This window comes from Salarias fasciatus, chromosome 12 (genome assembly GCF_902148845.1).
Source record: "Salarias fasciatus chromosome 12, fSalaFa1.1, whole genome shotgun sequence".
Lineage (NCBI taxonomy): Eukaryota > Metazoa > Chordata > Actinopteri > Blenniiformes > Blenniidae > Salarias > Salarias fasciatus.
The window spans coordinates 17,343,019-17,361,312 of NC_043756.1; the positions used below are offsets into that span (position 1 = coordinate 17,343,019).

The 18,294-nt window shown below is 40.4% G+C and overlaps 2 protein-coding genes across 3 annotated transcripts; both read left to right on the forward strand.

Annotated features, from left to right (window-relative positions):
* The first annotated feature begins 347 nt into the window (after positions 1 to 347).
* Positions 348 to 5,302, forward strand: ubox5 (U-box domain containing 5). Of its 2 annotated transcripts, none has more exons than XM_030105140.1 (7): positions 348 to 461; positions 1,885 to 1,951; positions 2,545 to 2,646; positions 2,726 to 3,456; positions 3,667 to 4,286; positions 4,364 to 4,543; positions 4,682 to 5,302. In XM_030105140.1, the coding sequence occupies exons 2-7, from the start codon at positions 1,889 to 1,891 to the stop codon at positions 4,903 to 4,905; spliced, it is 1,920 nt and encodes a 639-aa protein (XP_029961000.1). In that variant the 5' UTR covers positions 348 to 461; positions 1,885 to 1,888; the 3' UTR covers positions 4,906 to 5,302. The 2 variants fall into 2 exon arrangements, with proteins under 2 accessions (XP_029961000.1, XP_029961001.1); XM_030105141.1 differs by having other exon boundaries at positions 4,685 to 5,302.
* Positions 5,303 to 7,672: 2,370 nt separating this feature from the next.
* avp (arginine vasopressin) lies at positions 7,673 to 9,027 on the forward strand. The gene is made up of 3 exons (XM_030104784.1): positions 7,673 to 7,806; positions 8,338 to 8,542; positions 8,891 to 9,027. The coding sequence occupies exons 1-3, from the start codon at positions 7,687 to 7,689 to the stop codon at positions 9,025 to 9,027; spliced, it is 462 nt and encodes a 153-aa protein (XP_029960644.1). The 5' UTR covers positions 7,673 to 7,686.
* Positions 9,028 to 18,294: the final 9,267 nt, after the last annotated feature.

Genomic DNA, 18,294 nt, shown 5'->3' on the forward strand with positions numbered 1-18,294 from the left:
AAAATCACCAATAAATAAATAAAGAAGAAGCCATCACTAATGACGAGCATGACTTTTAGCCTCTTAAGGTTCGGCTGGCTGCTTATAAAAGAGGCTTTTTAAAAAGATGTAATGGGAAATGTTAGCCACTAGATGGCAATAGAAAACAACTATAGAGGAAAACACATATTTTAATTTATATATTTTCTGCATTTAATAAAGTTCTTATAACACACACAAGTGAATTAATGTTGTTTCCTCTCAATGATGAGTTATTTTCATTTGTAAGTCTGATCTCACATGCTCGAACAACCCGAAAACAGTGACTTCGCAAATATGGCATATGTCCCTTCACAGTGTCCGTACTCCTGCTGGCTCAATGCTTAGCTGTGGTGGCTAGTAGCTTTTAGCCTTTTCCATCTATGTTGTCAGAGTCGCAAAAAATAAAGAAGTAACAAGAAGTGTGCAAACGACCGACCAAAGTAAGATTTTAAAACGCCGCTGTAGTTGCTGAAGTGAATGTTATATGTCAGTTTTGAAACATGAACATTGTGCAAGCTGAGCTTTCAGTGTGTACACCTGAACGCTCTGTTATGTTCTGCTCATGTTGGATTTTCTATTTAATTTGTAGCTCATTGTCAGAACGAAAAAGATACAATGTTGCAGGAAATATTGGTCATTGTGACTTCACATGCTTTGTGTCTTCTGTTCATCTCCAGTTCCCCAGAATCCCCATTTCCATGATTTTCAGTTTGATTTGGTTCATTCATTTCCCATTTGAAAAGTTGAAACTTTTGAAGCTTTTGATTTTAATTTTTATTGGTATTATAAATAATATTAGTGGTCAAAGCTGCAAATAATAACTTTGTAGTCATAAAATAGAAATACACACTGTCCACCATCATACACGATTACAACGTGTATGTAATTGTACATACTGCACAGAGACTTCTATGTAGGCTTCCATGTATTTTGTTGTCCCTTACAATTTACAAAAAAAGAAAATGCATATATGTGCATTCATAGTTTTGCAATTGGTGAGATGGGAGGGAAATAAGGAAATAATTTCAACCAATTCTGAGCCTCATTTCATTTCTACATTGACACCAAATTGTAATTCATATTTTTCGTAAAGTGTAATTTTGATCGCTCCAGTCTAGTGGTAGAAGTGCTGCCTCCTGAAGGAGTAAGGATACTTTTTTTTTTGAATTTACACTGAAGTTGCCTGTTCTTGATACACTGTCCTAAACGCACTCATTTGGAAACTGAGGAAATACACAATGCATGAGAGATCCTCCATCTATGTTCTCATGGTTTCTTAGTCGTGACATTGTGAGTTTAGAGAAAAGTCACTTTTTTTCTTAATGTGCAGAGCATATTTCTCAAAAAAAGGATCAGATGCTGCTTAAAATACCAAAAACAAAGATTTTGGTCAAACCACTGAAAGAACTAGACTAGATTCACATTTATGAAGCTAGGATGAGATTTCTAGGATTTATTACAGATGATAAAAAGATGAATCTTGAGTAAAATCATCAGCAAAAAATTCTCAAACTGTTTGATCAGCTGATCACATTAACACTGTTGCGACTCCCCAAAATGGAGTTTGAATACAGTATCCAGATGTGTAATGTACAGGGGTTACTGGATTTCTTTTGTCTTTGTTTTTGAAGTCACTGTACACCTTTGTGATTGAGGGGTGAAAATGTCAGTCGACATGTTGAAGGTTTGTTCTGCAGTAAGGTTGATGGTCAAATGAAATATAAGTGTAACTCAACATCCATGTACTCCTTTTGTATGTTAACATGGAACATTTTTTCTCTGAATGCGTCATTTTACCTTGATCTGCACACAGTGTCACTTCATGTATGTGCATCAATCTAAAAATAGTTTGTGTCTTTACAGGTTCATGGTGACGATGGTTGTGAATCTTTGTCTGCCTCACTTTTGTACAACCGCTCATTGCAACAAGGTGTGGAAGAATCCCTTCAAAGCTGTACCTTCCTGTGGATCAGTTTTCTCCAACATAATCGCTTTCCAAATAGCTTCAATGCTTTTATGGCAAAAATCTGCTGCCACAGCCAAGTAACCTATCTAATGCTAGCTCCAGTCTCCACAGTGTGAGCACAAGACACATTTCTAATTTTCTGAGGGGAGTAAGTTTCTCATGCCATTCACATTCTTTTCTGTTAGGTTCAAGAGTAGGTCCAGATGAGAAGGAGTAACAAACACACACGGATGGAAAATAAGACAGGATGTAGGTGGAGGTCAACAATGTGACAGTGAAGAAGCAGGGGACAAAGTGGTGCGTGGGAGACTGAATCACAGCTGTCCTGTCCTTGTTATGTTCTAGTTGTTGGTATTTTGTAATCTGATCATGGCTGTCTTTGAAACAAACTTGGGGGATAACATTTCTACTTCTCCTCCATGAAAATTCTATTAGTTTTACCTTTCTTGGTCTTTTCCTGTACTTCCAGTACCTTCTTATGCATGCCAAAACTAAAGCATTGAATTTGACAATTTTGATTGTTTCCTAAATGTACTCGATGTTTGTTCTGACTGCAGGTGTGTGCAGATGGCTATGATGTTACAAACCTCGTGTCAGCAGACCCAGCAGTCAGGAGGCGGGGCTTCAAGCTGGAGTACTTCCTCCGACCGCCTGTACAGGTAGAATGACGTCCATCTACCATCACTCTATCTGCTCACGAGTTTGTGTTTAACCCACGGTGTGATTATTCCATCTTAGGTGACGTTGCAGTTCGGTTTCCAGGTGGAGCTGTGCAGGGTGGACGTGGAGCTGTGGCCCTGGGGCATGGACCGAGGTCAGGCCTGCAAGAGACTGGAGATCAGCACCAGTTCTGATCCACTTCTTCCCTCCTCTGACCACAAACCGGTTCTGACAAGTGATCATGTGAAGACGGGGGCAAAGCACCCAAACACTCACAACTCAGAGAAACATCGAAATCGTGACAGTAAATCTCACCCGTGGAGCGTTCAGGCCCAGCAGTGGGGTGAAGAGGCCGCCAGTGACTCTCAGCTAAGAGCGCATGTGTTCAAGTCTCAGTCAAACCCTGAATCCAACGGTTCAACTCCCGAATTTAAACTGGTAGCCCGGTGTGAGCTGAGGGAAGAAACTCAAGTCTGCTTCACTCGTTCAAATTTTCGCCCACGTGCCCCATTTCTTTCCCCGCCTCCTCCGCGACACGCACACTCTCGCCACGAGGAGCTGTGGAGCCGGGGCGTGCTCTCGCTGGATGCTGTCACGCAGCTCCGTGTGACCGTGCCGTTTGGCGGGGCAGCGTCGTCTCTGGGACTGAAGGCTTTGACCGTGTGGGGGCAGCCTGCTCGCCGCTGCTCTGCCGAGCAAGTGGAGTGGGTTAAACGAGTCCACCAGGCCAGCGAGCCACGTCTGAGACAACCGGCCTTTTTCACATCATCTGTTAAAGAAACCTCACAACCACCGCAAGCTCCTTCAAAGTATGTACACATTTTTATTGATTTATGGTTTGAAAAATGTCTTCATTCGGTTGGAGAATAGCTCAGAAAAATCCATTAGCGACCCCTTTATTTCCTCACGGGGAGGAAGGACATCTCCTTCCTGTGCAAGTTCTTCCTTCTTCTCAATTCTCAATGCAAACATTTGCTTGTAATTTATCTCTGTTTATGTCTTTTGTTTCACTTTGCCAGTCTTTCCATCCCGGACGAATTCCTTGACCCAATCACACAGGAGGTGATGGCGCTGCCACTGCTGCTGCCCTGTGGCGTTTCGGTGGACAACGCCACTCTGGAGGAGTACCAGAAGAGGGAGGCCACCTGGGGTCGGCCCCCAAACGACCCCTTCACCGGAGTCCCGTTCACGTCGTCCTCCCAGCCGCTGCCCAACCCCCAGCTGAAAAGCCGCATCGACCACTTCCTGCTACAGAGTGGGATGATGAAGAAGGAAGGGATGCTGGGAAGACAAGATCAAGGAGAGAATCCACAGGCCTCCAGACTCGTAGAATCCAAACCACACGGACCACCGCAGATCTCTTCATGTCTTGCTGAATGTTCAGAAAACAGGACTGCAGTACCACATCTTGCTGATGTCGACAATTACAACAGGACTGTGCAAACAGAAAATTACAGATCGGGACTTTCAATAGATACGGATAATGATTTATCTAACATCCAGACTCTGAACAAAAGCAGAAAATCAGAGGTAAACAAAGGAAAGAAACGAGTTCTCACTGAAACTTCCACAGAATCTACAGAAATGTTAATCGCTGGAGATCAACAAACAAAAAAAACAAGAGCAGATTCAGTTTCTGGTGAGTAACAAGTTCTACATCTTCCACACATGCAGTGATTTTTTTTCTTTCTGACGGTTCTGTTCCTGGTTCTCCAGCGCCCAGCTACAGCTCTCACGAGCAGCGCTTGTCGTCCAGTCTGGACGAGGCCCTCTCCTCGGCCCTACAGGGCCGGCCCTCCTTCACTTCAAACCTGCTGCAACGGAAGCCAGTCGACTCCGAATCACAGACCACCACACCGCAGAACCCCAGTTCAAGCTTGTCAAGCCCGTCTGCAGGTAGCATCTATCCTCTCCTGAAGGTTTTAGGCAGTGCTTTACAGAAATATGGGTTAAAAATGCAAAATTTGATTTACAATTTGAAATGTGAATGAAAAACAGTGTCTTAACAGGTTTCACTCTTAACTTTTTGCTCAGCAGGCGAGAAGACGTGCGCGTCCTGTTCCCGCTCCGTCTCTGTTTACTCTACAACAGCATTGTCTGTCTACCGCCTGACGTGCGGCCACTTGCTGTGCCGCTCCTGCCTGCAGATGAAATCAAAACAAGGAAACTCGCTCTCTGTGGCAACATCCAATCACATCCTGTGTCCGACCTGCCAGCGCTCGACCCCACACAGCGCCATCATCCGCGTGCATCACTGACGGGAGGCACAGAAGAGACCAACCAACGCACAAAATGTACCACATTTTACAACAAGATGTTATTTCTGAATGAAAAAATAAATGTACACACAATTTTCAACACATGGAGTGTTTTGTTTAATTTTTTTACTCCTGTTGATACCTTGATTCTCTTTTATTTCATTTCATATTTGTCATATTGTCTTGGAATTTATTTCTAAATCGTACTTGTCTCACCACATTCCCAATCATTAATCTTTGTCTCATGTTTTAGAGTGTTGTATTTTTATGCATTGTCCAACGTGCCTGTGTTAAAATTAACTCGGTTGTTGTGATTTGTACACCTTTCAGCTTTCTTGAACCCACGTCATGAAATCAGATCACAATAACATGGCTCAAACATGTTCACAATTAAGAATGTCCATGAGAATAAAAAGCTTTTAAGCAGAGTAAAAAAAAAAAAAAAAGTCTTCAATGAAGTCCTGTTCGTTTCTCTTCCACCCCCTCACCCCTTTCACTGGAGGACTGAAGTGTGGTTGCAACCTTGGATCTGCTGCGCCTGTACTGACCCTGAATGTGCGGACTGTGCTGAGAATGCACAGAAAAGAGGTTGGGGGACTAACGAGAGCATCCAGAAGGATCTCGGTGTAAATCGAGTCTGTCCAAGGCTCTGTGATTGTCACTGTGAGGTAAACGGCAGACGGGTTCAGCTCACCTCCACATGTCCTCATTTCTGGGCTTGCTTTATTTTTTTTTTTGGGTGCCTTAAGATGATAATCGCTAACTCAGGAGAATGAATGAAAAGGACTTGCAGAAGGTCATCATGTAATTGTCATGCTTATATTTTTTTTTTCGTCGTGTTCTACTGATTCTATGTAGAGTCTGCATTATGTCATGTACTGAACATTTCACTCTCAATACAGGCACAAGTTATTGTGAACAGTCAGGCCAATAGTATTTACCAGGCTTCACAAACACTGTGATTTATTGGTTGGTTTCCCTGACAACGTTAAGCTTAACCAAGGTCATGATCCTGTATCCGCTCAGTAGGAGCAAGGACAGAAATCAGTTGTGTATCTGAAATAAAGATTCACCTTCTGAGCTCTGAGTGATAGAAAAAGCACTTCAATGACTCTAAAGTGTTGAAGTGATTCTAACTCGTGTCTATTTGTCAGAGGGACTAACTGATTTTACACAACCTTTTTCAGAGAACCTTTATTTGTTCTGTAAAAACTCAAGTTCATTTATGCTCAAATGATTCTTTTTTATACTCATATAGTTAGATTTCTCTGAACATTTTCTTGTTGTTGCTGTAAAAATTATTCTTGCTAATAAACTTTATATTGGAAGTTCTGTTTTTTTAATTTTAGAATTTCAAAAATTTAGTACGAATGGGACAAGCTTCTGATCTCTGTGTGGATTGCACTGGTGAACATTCCCAAAGCTTGTTGTTTTTTGACTCTTGTTTGATCGTTAACGTCTGAAGAGCTGAAAGCATGGACTGGAAGAGCCACCCACATAAAAAAACTGATAAACTTTTAGTAGATAAGACAAGGGTGCAAATCACATCTTCAGCTCTATTACTCATATTAGGCTTCCCAGTGCTCTATAGCAGTATAATTATATATGACATACAAAGGAGCTGCACACTAGTGTGATGGTCAGCACCAAGCCTCAATGAGAATATCTTTCACTGCTGGAAGAAGCTTTCTGTGTGTAGTTTGCATGTTCTGACTGGCGACTGAATCAGAACTGGACCAAGGGATCACAAGGAATCGGGATTTAAATGAAAGTTAATCTGCAAAACAACAGTTTTTCGTCTATTGTGTACCAGCATTATTTTTCCAGTGTACATAATCAACCCATTTGAGTGGACAAACGCGGAATATACTAGAACCTGAATAATCAAAGCCCAGTCTTTCTAATGGGGAAGTTTGTGTGATGGTGTTTGTGATTGTTCCTCTATCTTTGACCTTTGCCCACTATAACTTGGGATCTGGGAACAATGTGCCAAAAAAAAAAAAAGAAATGTTTCAAATGTACTTGGTGTATAATTTGATTACATTTATGGAGAGATCGGGCTTGAATGTTGTGAAGCCAATTAAACAGCTTAACCTGCTGCCTCTGTTGCTCAGTTTTACCGTTTGTTATTTACTCCTTAATCAGCATCACAACAGTTAATAGAACAGATGCAAACCTGAGCATGCAAATGAATAATCAACACTACAGATGCTTGTTAGAAATGTTAATTTTGTTTTGCTCACAAACAGTTTCATGTTGCGTCAGGTGGATAATTGGAGTGACCTGGAGGTGATCATAACACCAGGCATGACAGAAGTAAAAAATAATAAATAAACCCAAACGTGCATGCATTCGCATGATCATCGTGAATTGCTCTTAGAATCTAATTAGTTGTCCACAAAATTCAATTATGAGGCGTCTTTTCTTGTGTCCTCTCCCACCACGGAGGCTCAAATTATTCAGGAAAGTTGCAGGGTGGCCGCGTGGCGCCGCGCTGAATACAGAAAAGCCATCTTCTGCTGTCACTGCTGTTTTTTTTTTGCGTTTATATTTGTTAGATGACACTCATCCGATGCGGAGCCACATCCGAGGCGACCTCTGGCGCGCACGAGGCGCGCACGACGGTGGCCTTGGTTGGGCGCGTGGAGGGGGGCGCGCGACGGTGCCACGCTGACGTCACATATCGATGAGCCTCGTCAAATCACGTCCACGTGCTTATAAAGTGAGGGGTGACCGGGGCCGAGCCGTCACACGGCGGCTCCTCGCTCCACATCTGCAGCCATGCCTCAGTCCTGGTCCCCCCTGTGCGTCCTGGGGCTGCTCGCGCTCTCCTCCGCCTGCTACATCCAGAACTGCCCCCGAGGAGGCAAGAGGGCGCTGCCGGACACCGCGGTCAGACAGGTGAGGACCGCCACTCTGCTCTGGACTGGAGGACTGCTCTGACTGCTGCTTTTTAAGTTTTTTTTTTTTTTAAATACAAATATAAGTTATGTCAATGAAAAATTAGAGCATATTTGCAAGAATGGTATTTAAAAAAATACTCTGTTTTACCTGTGTTGTTCTCTAAAAATCTTCAGGTCTATTCTGGTATGTTTTCCCTGAAGTAGCATAAACTTGAATTTATGTATACTTAAATTGCAATAAATATTTCAATATTGTACAAAAGTTTTCTTTTCCAAAAGAATTTCTTACTTGTTAGTCCTAAATCATCCTTCATGTTGAATCGGTGTAATGAATACAATAGAACTGATGGAAAAAAATCAAACCAAACATTAAACAATAACCATAACTTACAGAATAATAACTAATATTTGCTTCATGTTTGAATACAAACAATCAAAGATGTAAATCTTCCAAAATTCTAACAACTTTTAATATTGGAATATATTTATCTACACCAGTTTTATTCATGTATGTGTTTTCTTCTTGTAGTGCATGTCCTGTGGCCCTGGAGACAGGGGCCACTGCTTCGGCCCCAGCATCTGCTGTGGGGAGGGTCTGGGCTGCCTGCTGGGCTCCCCAGAAGCAGCTCACTGCGTGGAGGAGAACTACCTGCTGACCCCCTGCCAGGCAGGAGGGAGACCCTGCGGCTCTGAGGGGGGACGCTGCGCTGCTCCAGGACTCTGCTGCAACTCGGGTACAGTCTGTGCTAATGCTTTGTCTCTGGAGTCGGTTTGATAAAACATTCACACAATGACCAGGAGTGGATGTGAAATCAAAGTTTTCCTGATGAGGGTGATAAACTGGAAAGGAACTGTTTTGTTTGTATATTTAAGCAGAGTCCAGACCCCCTGTGCTCCTGCTTATGACGAAGAGTTCCCAAAGAACTCCTAACAAAATATAAAACTGTGCACGCATTCAAGTTCTGGTCATGCAATTTAAGCCACTGAATGACATCTTTTTTTCTGTCCTTTCTTTTTCTTTCATGTCTTTTTCCCCTCCTTTCCTTCCTGTCCTGTCCTGTCCTTTCTTTCCTCCCTCTCAGAGAGCTGTGTGGTGGACTCTGACTGCCAGCCCGAGGAGAATCTCTCAGATCTGGCTCATAGCTCTGTGAGGAGCTCCCCTACAGAGCTGCTGCTGCGTCTGCTGCATGTGGCCACAAGAGGACAGAATGAGTACTGATAATGTGTGTTTGAAGCTGAAAAAGACAACGAAGACCATGTTCCACAAGAAGATTCCAAATCTGAACTCTGAACCGAAACATATAAGTAGACAAAAAAGAAAATTCTGGCTTTGTTCCACTTGTTCACTGATTAGCTACTGATGTACAAATCATGGAAGAGAAGTGATGTTATTTGCTCTCAAATGTAAATATTAATGCACATACTGTAAACTAAAGTTCTTCTCCAATGAATGAGTTTAGGCAGAAATCACTGTAAATAAGTAAAAGATCTAAAACATCTGAATGAAAATGCTTGAGCATTTCCTGTGTGTGCAGTAGAAGCATTATTGTACATTTAAAGAAAAGAGAAACAATACAGAATGTATCACTACAATGAAGACTTTTGTATTTTGTTCTTATGTTACCCAATCTGCCTGCATGAGCTTGTGAGTGAAAGAGTGAAGATGGGTGATAGGAACGTTTTGATGTGTTCTTCGGAGAAATCGCTTCAGCCCACAAAAGGTTTATTGAGTTGTCTAGCAGGCAGTCTCTGCACCGACATGACAACTCATAAACTGTTGGGTTCATTCACCGCCTCCGAGCACGCAGGTTTTCACTGCAGTGTATCAACATGTCTGGCCTGCCTATGGTTTAAAAGTGGTAAATTTTAATCCTCAGATCACTTTATATGTGATGATTGAAGCAGACACTGCTGCCAAAACAATGGGTGATGACATTTCGTTGGTAAAGTCTTCCTGAACCATCGGTATGGGAAGCAAGGTCTTGTACCTGGTAGTTTGTCTGAGAGTAATTGGGCGTTTTGATTGATTTAATGGTTGCATGGCAACTTTTTTTAACTTGAAGAAAAATAATTACTGAGATCCATCAGTGTCACTGGTTCTGGCAAGAAAGAAATAAAATGAATTCAAGTCATGACATAGATGTGGAAAGATTTGACTCAATATCCAAATCCTGTGTTCTCATTTGTATTTGGCTCACGCTAAAGTGAAACCAAATTAGTCTGTCAGTTCTGCTGGGAAGTCCCCCAGGGAGCTCTTGACTTTTTTTCTTCTTCCAGTAATTAGATTGATTGCTTGCACGCTCAGTTATATTGCACAATATACAACAGATTTGAAAACCACACCTAAACACACATCGGTCATCAAACAGTTGTCGATCTTGCTGCCAAATGGTAGGGATCTCATTTCCATTAAAGATGTATATTTCTTTTAAATCTAATGTCTCTTGGTCTAAAGTCAGAGTTACTGACAAGACAAAAAGAAACAAAATACAGTCTTTTTGCTCTTTGGTTCTTTAGTGCAAGACAACTCTTCTGTGATTGAGAGGTTTTAACTTGATTAAGCATGGAGCTGCAGGGCTACATAAGGCAAATATGCATGCTTTGACAGTATCTCAGAGAATGCGCAATACTCAATTTTTTTCTTTAACATCCTGTTTAAGCCCCACTCTCTTGTAAGATTTAGGATTTTCTATGACAATTGAAAACCTTTAAAAAGAAAAACAATGCATTGTCTTGCATACTTTGGGCAGATTCTTATTTGGTGCACAATTCCTTATAACATGCATGCCAAATAACCGAGAAAACCCATGGAAACAATTCGAGAACATGCAGAGAAATCTTCCAAGATCAAATCAACCTGGGGATGTCACTGTTAGTGACTGTACGTTTCTCCAAAACATTCAGATGACTGTATCAGTCAAACTTTAATCCTCGTTTATGTTTCCATCTGACCTTGGTCGCTGTGACCTGCATCCCGTCCTCCATGGCTTTAGGTGTGTCGTGTGTATTCATTCGGTATCCATCAGTCAGGCAGGATCCTTTTCAAAAGAGTGCTTATTAAACCTGTCAGAGCGTGTCTGAGGGAAGAAGCCAGTAAAGACAGTTTGAACAACAAAGAAAAAAGAAAGCTAAACTAACAATTATTTAATAATGTGCTTCGAACGTATTACATCGTCACACATGTTTTCTACCGTTCGGCGTTTTCAGCATCCTCTCAGAATCTGACTGGAAACAGCTCATTCTCACACATCTGTCACTCATGCATGTGGGTGGGTACTCAGGTGTGTGCACATCTTCTGTGTCAGTATTTAAAGAGCAGGAACAAGTTCCCTCCAGACAGTTGCTCCCTCAGCCATGGATCTGAAAGTCCTGTGTGTGATTGTGTGTTTTTACGCTCTGACTCTCACCTACACTGAAGGTAAGGACTCCACTCTCACTGCAAATAAAGGCTAAAACCAAGAAGGCACGTGCATTTAATTATGTGTATGATTATGCTATGGAGTTTTTAAAGGTGAAAGGTGCAAGTGCATGAAAGATTCTCTGTCAATGCAAAGAAATCCATCTATTCAGGATTTCATGCTGGTGTCTTGTTACTGAGTCCATGTAAAGGTTAATCAGTTGTGATTTCATCTTTTAGAATAAAAATACATGGATGAAAGCCTGTTTCAGGACTTCAACTCACCTGCATGCTCTTGTCCTTTCTCCACAACATTGTGCATTCCAGGCCTTTTGAAGTTCAGACAACTTTGTTGACAACTCCACCAACTAAATGACCGTAGTGAAAATGTTTCTGTGAAAATGAGCTGCTTTGATATGATGAAGTGCTTTCTTTTGATTACTCAGTTTTTTTGTTTTTTTTCATTTGTACTCTTAATTCCAACCTCCCGTTGCAGCTGGCATCCCAAAATGCTGTGTGACAACAAAGACAGAAATCCCAGAACACGTGCTGCGCAAAGTGCAAAGGTGGAAGATGCAGACAAACACTGGTGCCTGTAACACTGCTGCACTGATGTGAGTAGCAGTGAGCCAAAAGGGGACAACATCTGCAGTTTTCACACTGACATTTATTCATTATGCAGATAATCTGGACATAACAACAACATGACAATGAAATAAATTAATTAACTAAGATCTGCTGTCAGAAGTCAGCTGACTTTTCAGAAAAGCAAAAGACTCATAATGTGTACTCAGTATATTTTCAGGACTGAAAAATGAATTGTCTTTCCTTGCTGATCCACAGACTGCATGTCAAGGGCCTGAGGAAGCCAGTATGTGCACATCCCAAGATAATGGCCATCTTGACAAGGATTCGCAGGAAAATGAAACGAAGCGCACGCGGGTTCAAGAACTGAGATGTGGAGTGTAGAATCTCTCCTCTTTTAAACATATGTAATATGTTTCTACATGGCATTCGGGAGAGGTTTTGATGTAGTAAAGTTCCTTATTGCAGATTAGGTGAAACCAGCAAATCCTTAAAAATGAATCTCTGTTACTCTGCATAAACAAATGTGTGTGTAATACAATTTATATGTACTGTGTAATTTCATTCATGCATTTTCAATTTTCTAACCATAAGGATCTGGTCGTATTGACACATTAAAGTTTTCCTTACCAGTTGATACATAAGTAACTGCTTTTATACGATTTTTACACTCAAGTATATTTTGAATACAAATGTTTTGCATGCAACAGACTATCACTGCAAACTGGTAAACTTTACTTGAGCTAAAGATATAAATATTTCTTTCTTTTCATTTGTATTTTTACAATAAAAAAAGTAAATCCCTATAAACTTCTCTTTGTGTACTTTATGTCAGCTTGCATTTGGAGATACATATAACATTATTTGAATTTTAAGTATGAATAGAAAGATGTTTGAGATGCAAAACTTATGTTCGACAAATATTTTTCATGCTAAAGCTGCTCTGAAGGTGGAATTGATGCAGACTCCAGCTGCAGCTTGCAGACTGCAGCTTGTTTTAGTGGCTTTTGAGATAAAGCATCAGATTCCAAAAAGGGGTAACAGCTGTCAATCACTTTCATCAGATATTTTGCTTCTTTATGTAGGCCTCTGTTATATCCCAGCACAGGTTTTTGGTTAGAAACAGTTCAGTAATAAATATAAAGTACATTTTCAGTGCATATTCTCTTTTCACCGGGTAGGAGGAGGCACCTCAGAGCACACTGAACTCGACATGATCGTATATCTTTGAAGACCTTGTGCCCCTTACAGGTTAATTTGTCCTGTGAGTGCTGTTTTCCTCAAGGACAGACATGCAATTAAAAGAAGTCTTACACAAAAAGACGCTTCCTCCGTGAGCACAAAGGAAGGACGGGAACAGAAGTACAAGCAGCACTCTCAAAAAATCGAAACTAACCAAGTAAATGTACTGAACCAAATCTGGCCCGGAATAAAAATAGTTTCCTGGTCGTAATGTGTAATCTATGTGATCAGTTTTTTAAATTTCAACTGGAGAAAATCACATTATCACACATCAGAGAACTCCTGTTGAATTTCATGTTTCCAACTTTAAGTTTCCTTACCGATGAAGAATAATGTCATGCAAAATTATTTTAAAAAAACAACATTTGTTTTCATGTCATCTACCTGTAACAAAAGATGACAAGTACAGGCAGAACAATCTGATTGAATAACACAACAGAGAACACTTATTTAGATCTTTAAAAACAAATTAAAATCAATTGGACTCTCTACATTTGGACTTGTTTCGTTATGATCAAAACCCAGAATCCACTTCAGACAAGATCTAATCCTTGAGACAAGCTGCTACAGGGTACAGGCTGTAAAAGCTTTTGGAGATCTTCAATGAGATGATTTATCTGGCACACATTCCTCATTGACTGACTCCCCGAGGAAACAATGAGTCAGTTAATGCATTTTTCCTTTTTGTCCTTAAGTATTTTTTTCATTTTACTCGTTTCACATGGTTTGTTTGGTTACTTTTCAGAATCAGAATCAGAATCTTTTACCTCCTTATTGGAAAAAAAAAGTTATGCATAGAAAGAATCTGCAAAAAAAAAAAAAAAGAAATGGAAAGACAAACTCAACATTTTAATCATGCATCATGTTGTATATTTGATCTCAATTCTTTTGATTATATTGTATTTCTGCTTTTCTGCTTCTGTTGCAATGCCATGACTTGCATATAGGAGTAGAAGTTATCCCAACTATAACTGCTTAGCAAGCTAAAAATTACTTATGCTATAATTGTGAAGAGATCCGGTCAAGATCAGTCAGAAAAGGGAACTGACTCTCGGTCAGAATGTAAAGAATCGGCCATACATCAAGCTGTTGTATTCGTGGCGTGTTGAGACAAGCTGGGCAGTTGCAAAAAGCCCCCAAGGTAAACAACAAGAACGTCTTGGACACTTACTGTAACTGTCTAAATTCCAAGAAGTAGTGAGACGAACATGTCATCTCCCTAATTATGCAAAAACATAGTATAAAGTCCCCTCTCTGTGAGAGATGGAGGTTATTCGCCTGGGGTTCTGACTCTGATCAGTTCTCGCAGGGCAGTGGTCCGAGATGTCTCGTATTTTTGATTATATTGCTGGCATTGGCCTTCTCCTCTGTCTGATCATCTTCATCACTGAATAAAAGTACCTGTGCTGAGACTTAGAGGTTTCAAGCATCTTTATTTCACTTTAAATTTAAGTCTCTACAAAAATCATCTTCTTTCTTTCTTTCTTTCTTTCTTTCTTTCTTTCTTTCTTTCTTTCTTTCTTTACATTTTTACAGGTTTTGCCACAAACTATTACATGCTCAACAGATTTGGTTGGAAAAATGTCATATTGGCTGCAGCAGATCTTAAACCCGTCTGTAATTTCTGCTAGTATAATATCAGTTCAAACATGAGCAAAGGCCTTCGTCTGCTGACAATAAGACTCGTGTCAGCCCAAACTGTTATGATAGTAAAATACTGTTGAAAATGACAAAAGGGCCTGCAGCAAAACTACTGTGTTTTTGTCCTTCTTTTGAGTCACACGGCCGTTTGAATGCTCACAAATACTTTCTCACCCTGGTGAGTTCAAGTCAGAGCAGGTTTCTGCAGAGGGATGCTGGTCAAAGCATGGCAACTGTAATTAAGTTCAACCTAATAGCAAACATTTTCCAGTAGCCTCTTATTTATTCCTACTGCAAGATTTTTTGCTTAGTTTTTTTTTCCCTCCATGTCATGTCAAGAATGACAGAATGATGTGCGAACAGAAAATGTGGTGTCAGATAGGACCGCACAAAAAGTTATGGTAACACAAACAAAACACTGCTGGAAACAATGGCCGTAGTTTAATCTGTTGGCTTAAGTCTGCAGGTTCTGGTGCCTCATCGCTCTTACTGTGGACAAAGCTGAGTTGTGACTCGTCTCACACACACTGGAGTTGGCAACAGGTGAAAAAGCTGATCTACAAGGGATTAGTTTAGAGCAACGAACTTGAGAAGCAGTAAACAGCCCTGCAAAGCGAAGCAAAGGAAGATATTTGTTATTGTACTTCCCAAACTTATTTCCTCTACTGCCCTTTTTTTGATGAGCAAAAAGGCTGTTTGATACCAGGGTCAATTTTAGTTAACTCAAGTAGGATCCTTCAGAGAACTGTTTGAATAGTTCACAGCCACAGCAGAGTGGTGTTATTATGTGACTGTATAAACCTCTGCATTCCTGGAAGTTCCATCCTGAAGTAACTTACCGATCTTACCCCGGGGGCAAAGCTGCCGTACTCTCAAAACTTGCTCAGTCTGCAAAAAACTAAGGAAAGGTAGTTCAACTGGAATTTAAAGTTTGAAGCAGAGTTATTTCACACACACTACTGCAAGCAGCCAGGTGGTCCTCTGAAAAGACCATTGATATTTTGATCATTCCTAAAAATGAAAAAGAAAAGTTATTTTTTTCTTCTTCTTCTTAAGGTAAGCAGCCTTTACAATGTGCATTTCAAAAATGCGAGTGCAAAAAGTTTCATTGACCCTACAGTATTTACAAATCCCCACCCTCAAAGCTGCTCTTTGCTGTAGATGAAAAGATTCACAGCAGCAGGTTTCCTGCTCTGGGGCCAGATGATAAAACGTGAGAAGCCAAAGAAGTGATTCTGAACTCAACCCCGGCTTAAAACCAGCTCCTGGTTGTTGCTGGTTAAATAAAATGAGCTTTTGAGGAAGACGTCAGGGTCCAGCTGACACTACACCCTGATCAGGCTGAATATGAATGGATGGATCATTTGGTGCTATAGCACCACCTGGTGGACAAACTGATGCATTAGTGATGGTTAGAATTTCCACAGTTGTCAGATACTTCTGATCTTGACCAGAGTGCACATATTACATATAGTATATAACCTTCGTCTACCAAAAACATATACTGATGCCCAAGTTCTTGACACTAGAAACATCAAATCCTGAAATGTTTCTCTGTTTAAGCATTTCAACAAGTCACATCATTCCTGATTATGCTCTCTTATCCATATATCTGTCCCAACAACTGAAATATCTCTGTGCGCTGCAGCCTCATCTACTGATATTCACTCATTAAAGTTTGTAGACGAACTGCTGATGGCAGCAAACTGCATTCATGTCTCCTTGTATACAGTGTCCTAAATGTTCGAGTACATGGTCACGGCGCCATATTGTGTATTTCTAGTCTATTTTGTTGGCTGTGCTAGATGTGTGTGTGTGACATTTGTACAGTCTGAGCCATGTTTAGCTTAGTCATCGGATATAACTGGTCAAAAGTTTGGATTTATGAAATTCCGATTCCATTTCTGTGTAAGATTGCACTGAATACATCCAGACACTGGATGCCATACACACCAGAACAGTTCAATCAGACACCGCTTCACTGGTGTATTGTCTGTACTTACATCCGGACACATTACAGTATTGTAGTATTTATAATTTGAATTGAGAGTAAGGTGTGCCATGTATACCTGAATATCTACCTTCCACATTCTCTGATTTTAAAGTATTTCAAGCTCTAAAATAAGAACTTGCTACTTATGTATTTTGCTCAGAGAATGAGAAAATGGTTGCATAATTTCACCACAATGCAGAGTCTTTTCTTTAGCCCAACAGAGAAGAAGAAGCAGATCTGTGTCCATATATTATAGTTAATTAAAAACAGTCTCATAATCTTTAATGGTGTTAAGTTTCTTTAATGCTAGTGATTTTTGAAGTGTTCCAGCCAGAGGGAGCTGAGTATATGAATGCCTTCTTACCAAACTCAGTCCATGTTCTGGGATTAGAGGCAGACAGGAAGTCCAGAGTGCAGACTGTATTTTGGATCTGATCCAGGTATATGCAGAGGTACGACGATGAGAAGGAGTCCACAAGTGCGCAGACATAATCATAATCTGCTTTGGGTCAGAGTGCAGAGATCAGTGAGTGACTCATCATGAATTTCAGACCACGGTGATAAGTGGTTATGCATGCAAGCAATGAGGAAGAGCAGGTGTTCATGTACATTATGTCACTGTAGTCTACAGCATTAAAACAGCAGAAACAAGACCACCAGCTTGTTGTCCAAAGCCATAAAATACAGTTCACTGCTTTGGTAGCTGCAGTGACTGTGTGGTATTCTAAAAATAGACTGATCAACAGGATGAATTTAAATGATTTCATTAAACATAAGTAAACATAAGTTGACCACCTATCAGGCCGTCCAGTGTCTGGGCTTGAATTGGAAACAGATTTGAAATCAGCCCGTATAGCTGTTAATTTTGGACGGCGAACCACTGTGAAAGAGCGGCAGAAAGTGAACCATTTGAAAAAAAAAATTGATTTCTTTTTTTTTTTTTTACTAGTTGGAGTCATATAAATGTAGGTCAGCAGTTCTGCAATAAAGTTGACAGCAACTTCATTTTTCATAATTGGCTCCTGTATGAGCTCATCCTGCTGTTTTTAAGAATCTAAATCTGTAGGAGTTTTATGCACTTCAGTAACTGTAAAAGATGTCAAATTAAATACATTATAAAAGGCTGCTCAGCAGAAGAGGAAAGTAAATAGAGAAAAAAACAAAGAGTCTGTTAAAACAATACATGTGGCTGATGATTCTGACACCTTGCAAGATGGGAGATTAGACAAAGTATTTGGAGATAAGGATGTAATTGTTTTCCAAAATTTCTGAGGGTTGTTAAAGTTTTCCTGGACTAGCTAATAGCTAGATTTGGCCTTCAAAAAATACAAAAGTTTACATTTTCACATAAACAACAACATAAAGAGTTCTGCTGTTTTGTTTTGTTTTCCCCCACAAATTCACTTGTCTCATTTTTCAGTGTTGACAATGTCCAGTATGCTTACATAATAGTAATAACTTAATAATGTGATCACTAGTCAATAAATTGACAGCAGTTAAACTTTGTCTTCTCTGTCAATCTGACATTTAGCAGGGTCATCCTGTGAGACAGAACTGCAGCTGTGGAGGGCTGCGGTTCTCTCCTTGTTGGCTCTATAACATTCCTGTTTTGAAATAGTTTTTTAAAA

Excerpts from the sequence above, each read along its gene's own strand:
- avp (XM_030104784.1), top strand. The coding sequence starts at position 7,687 with ATGCCTCAGTCCTGGTCCCCCCTGTGCGTCCTGGGGCTGCTCGCGCTC. Across the intron at positions 7,807-8,337 it reads CGGACACCGCGGTCAGACAG|TGCATGTCCTGTGGCCCTGG; the intron begins GTGAGGACCGCC and ends TTCTTCTTGTAG. Across the intron at positions 8,543-8,890 it reads AGGACTCTGCTGCAACTCGG|AGAGCTGTGTGGTGGACTCT; the intron begins GTACAGTCTGTG and ends CCTCCCTCTCAG.
- ubox5 (XM_030105140.1), top strand. The coding sequence starts at position 1,889 with ATGGTGACGATGGTTGTGAATCTTTGTCTGCCTCACTTTTGTACAACC. Across the intron at positions 1,952-2,544 it reads CAACCGCTCATTGCAACAAG|GTGTGTGCAGATGGCTATGA; the intron begins GTGTGGAAGAAT and ends TTCTGACTGCAG. Across the intron at positions 4,287-4,363 it reads AAGAGCAGATTCAGTTTCTG|CGCCCAGCTACAGCTCTCAC; the intron begins GTGAGTAACAAG and ends CTGGTTCTCCAG.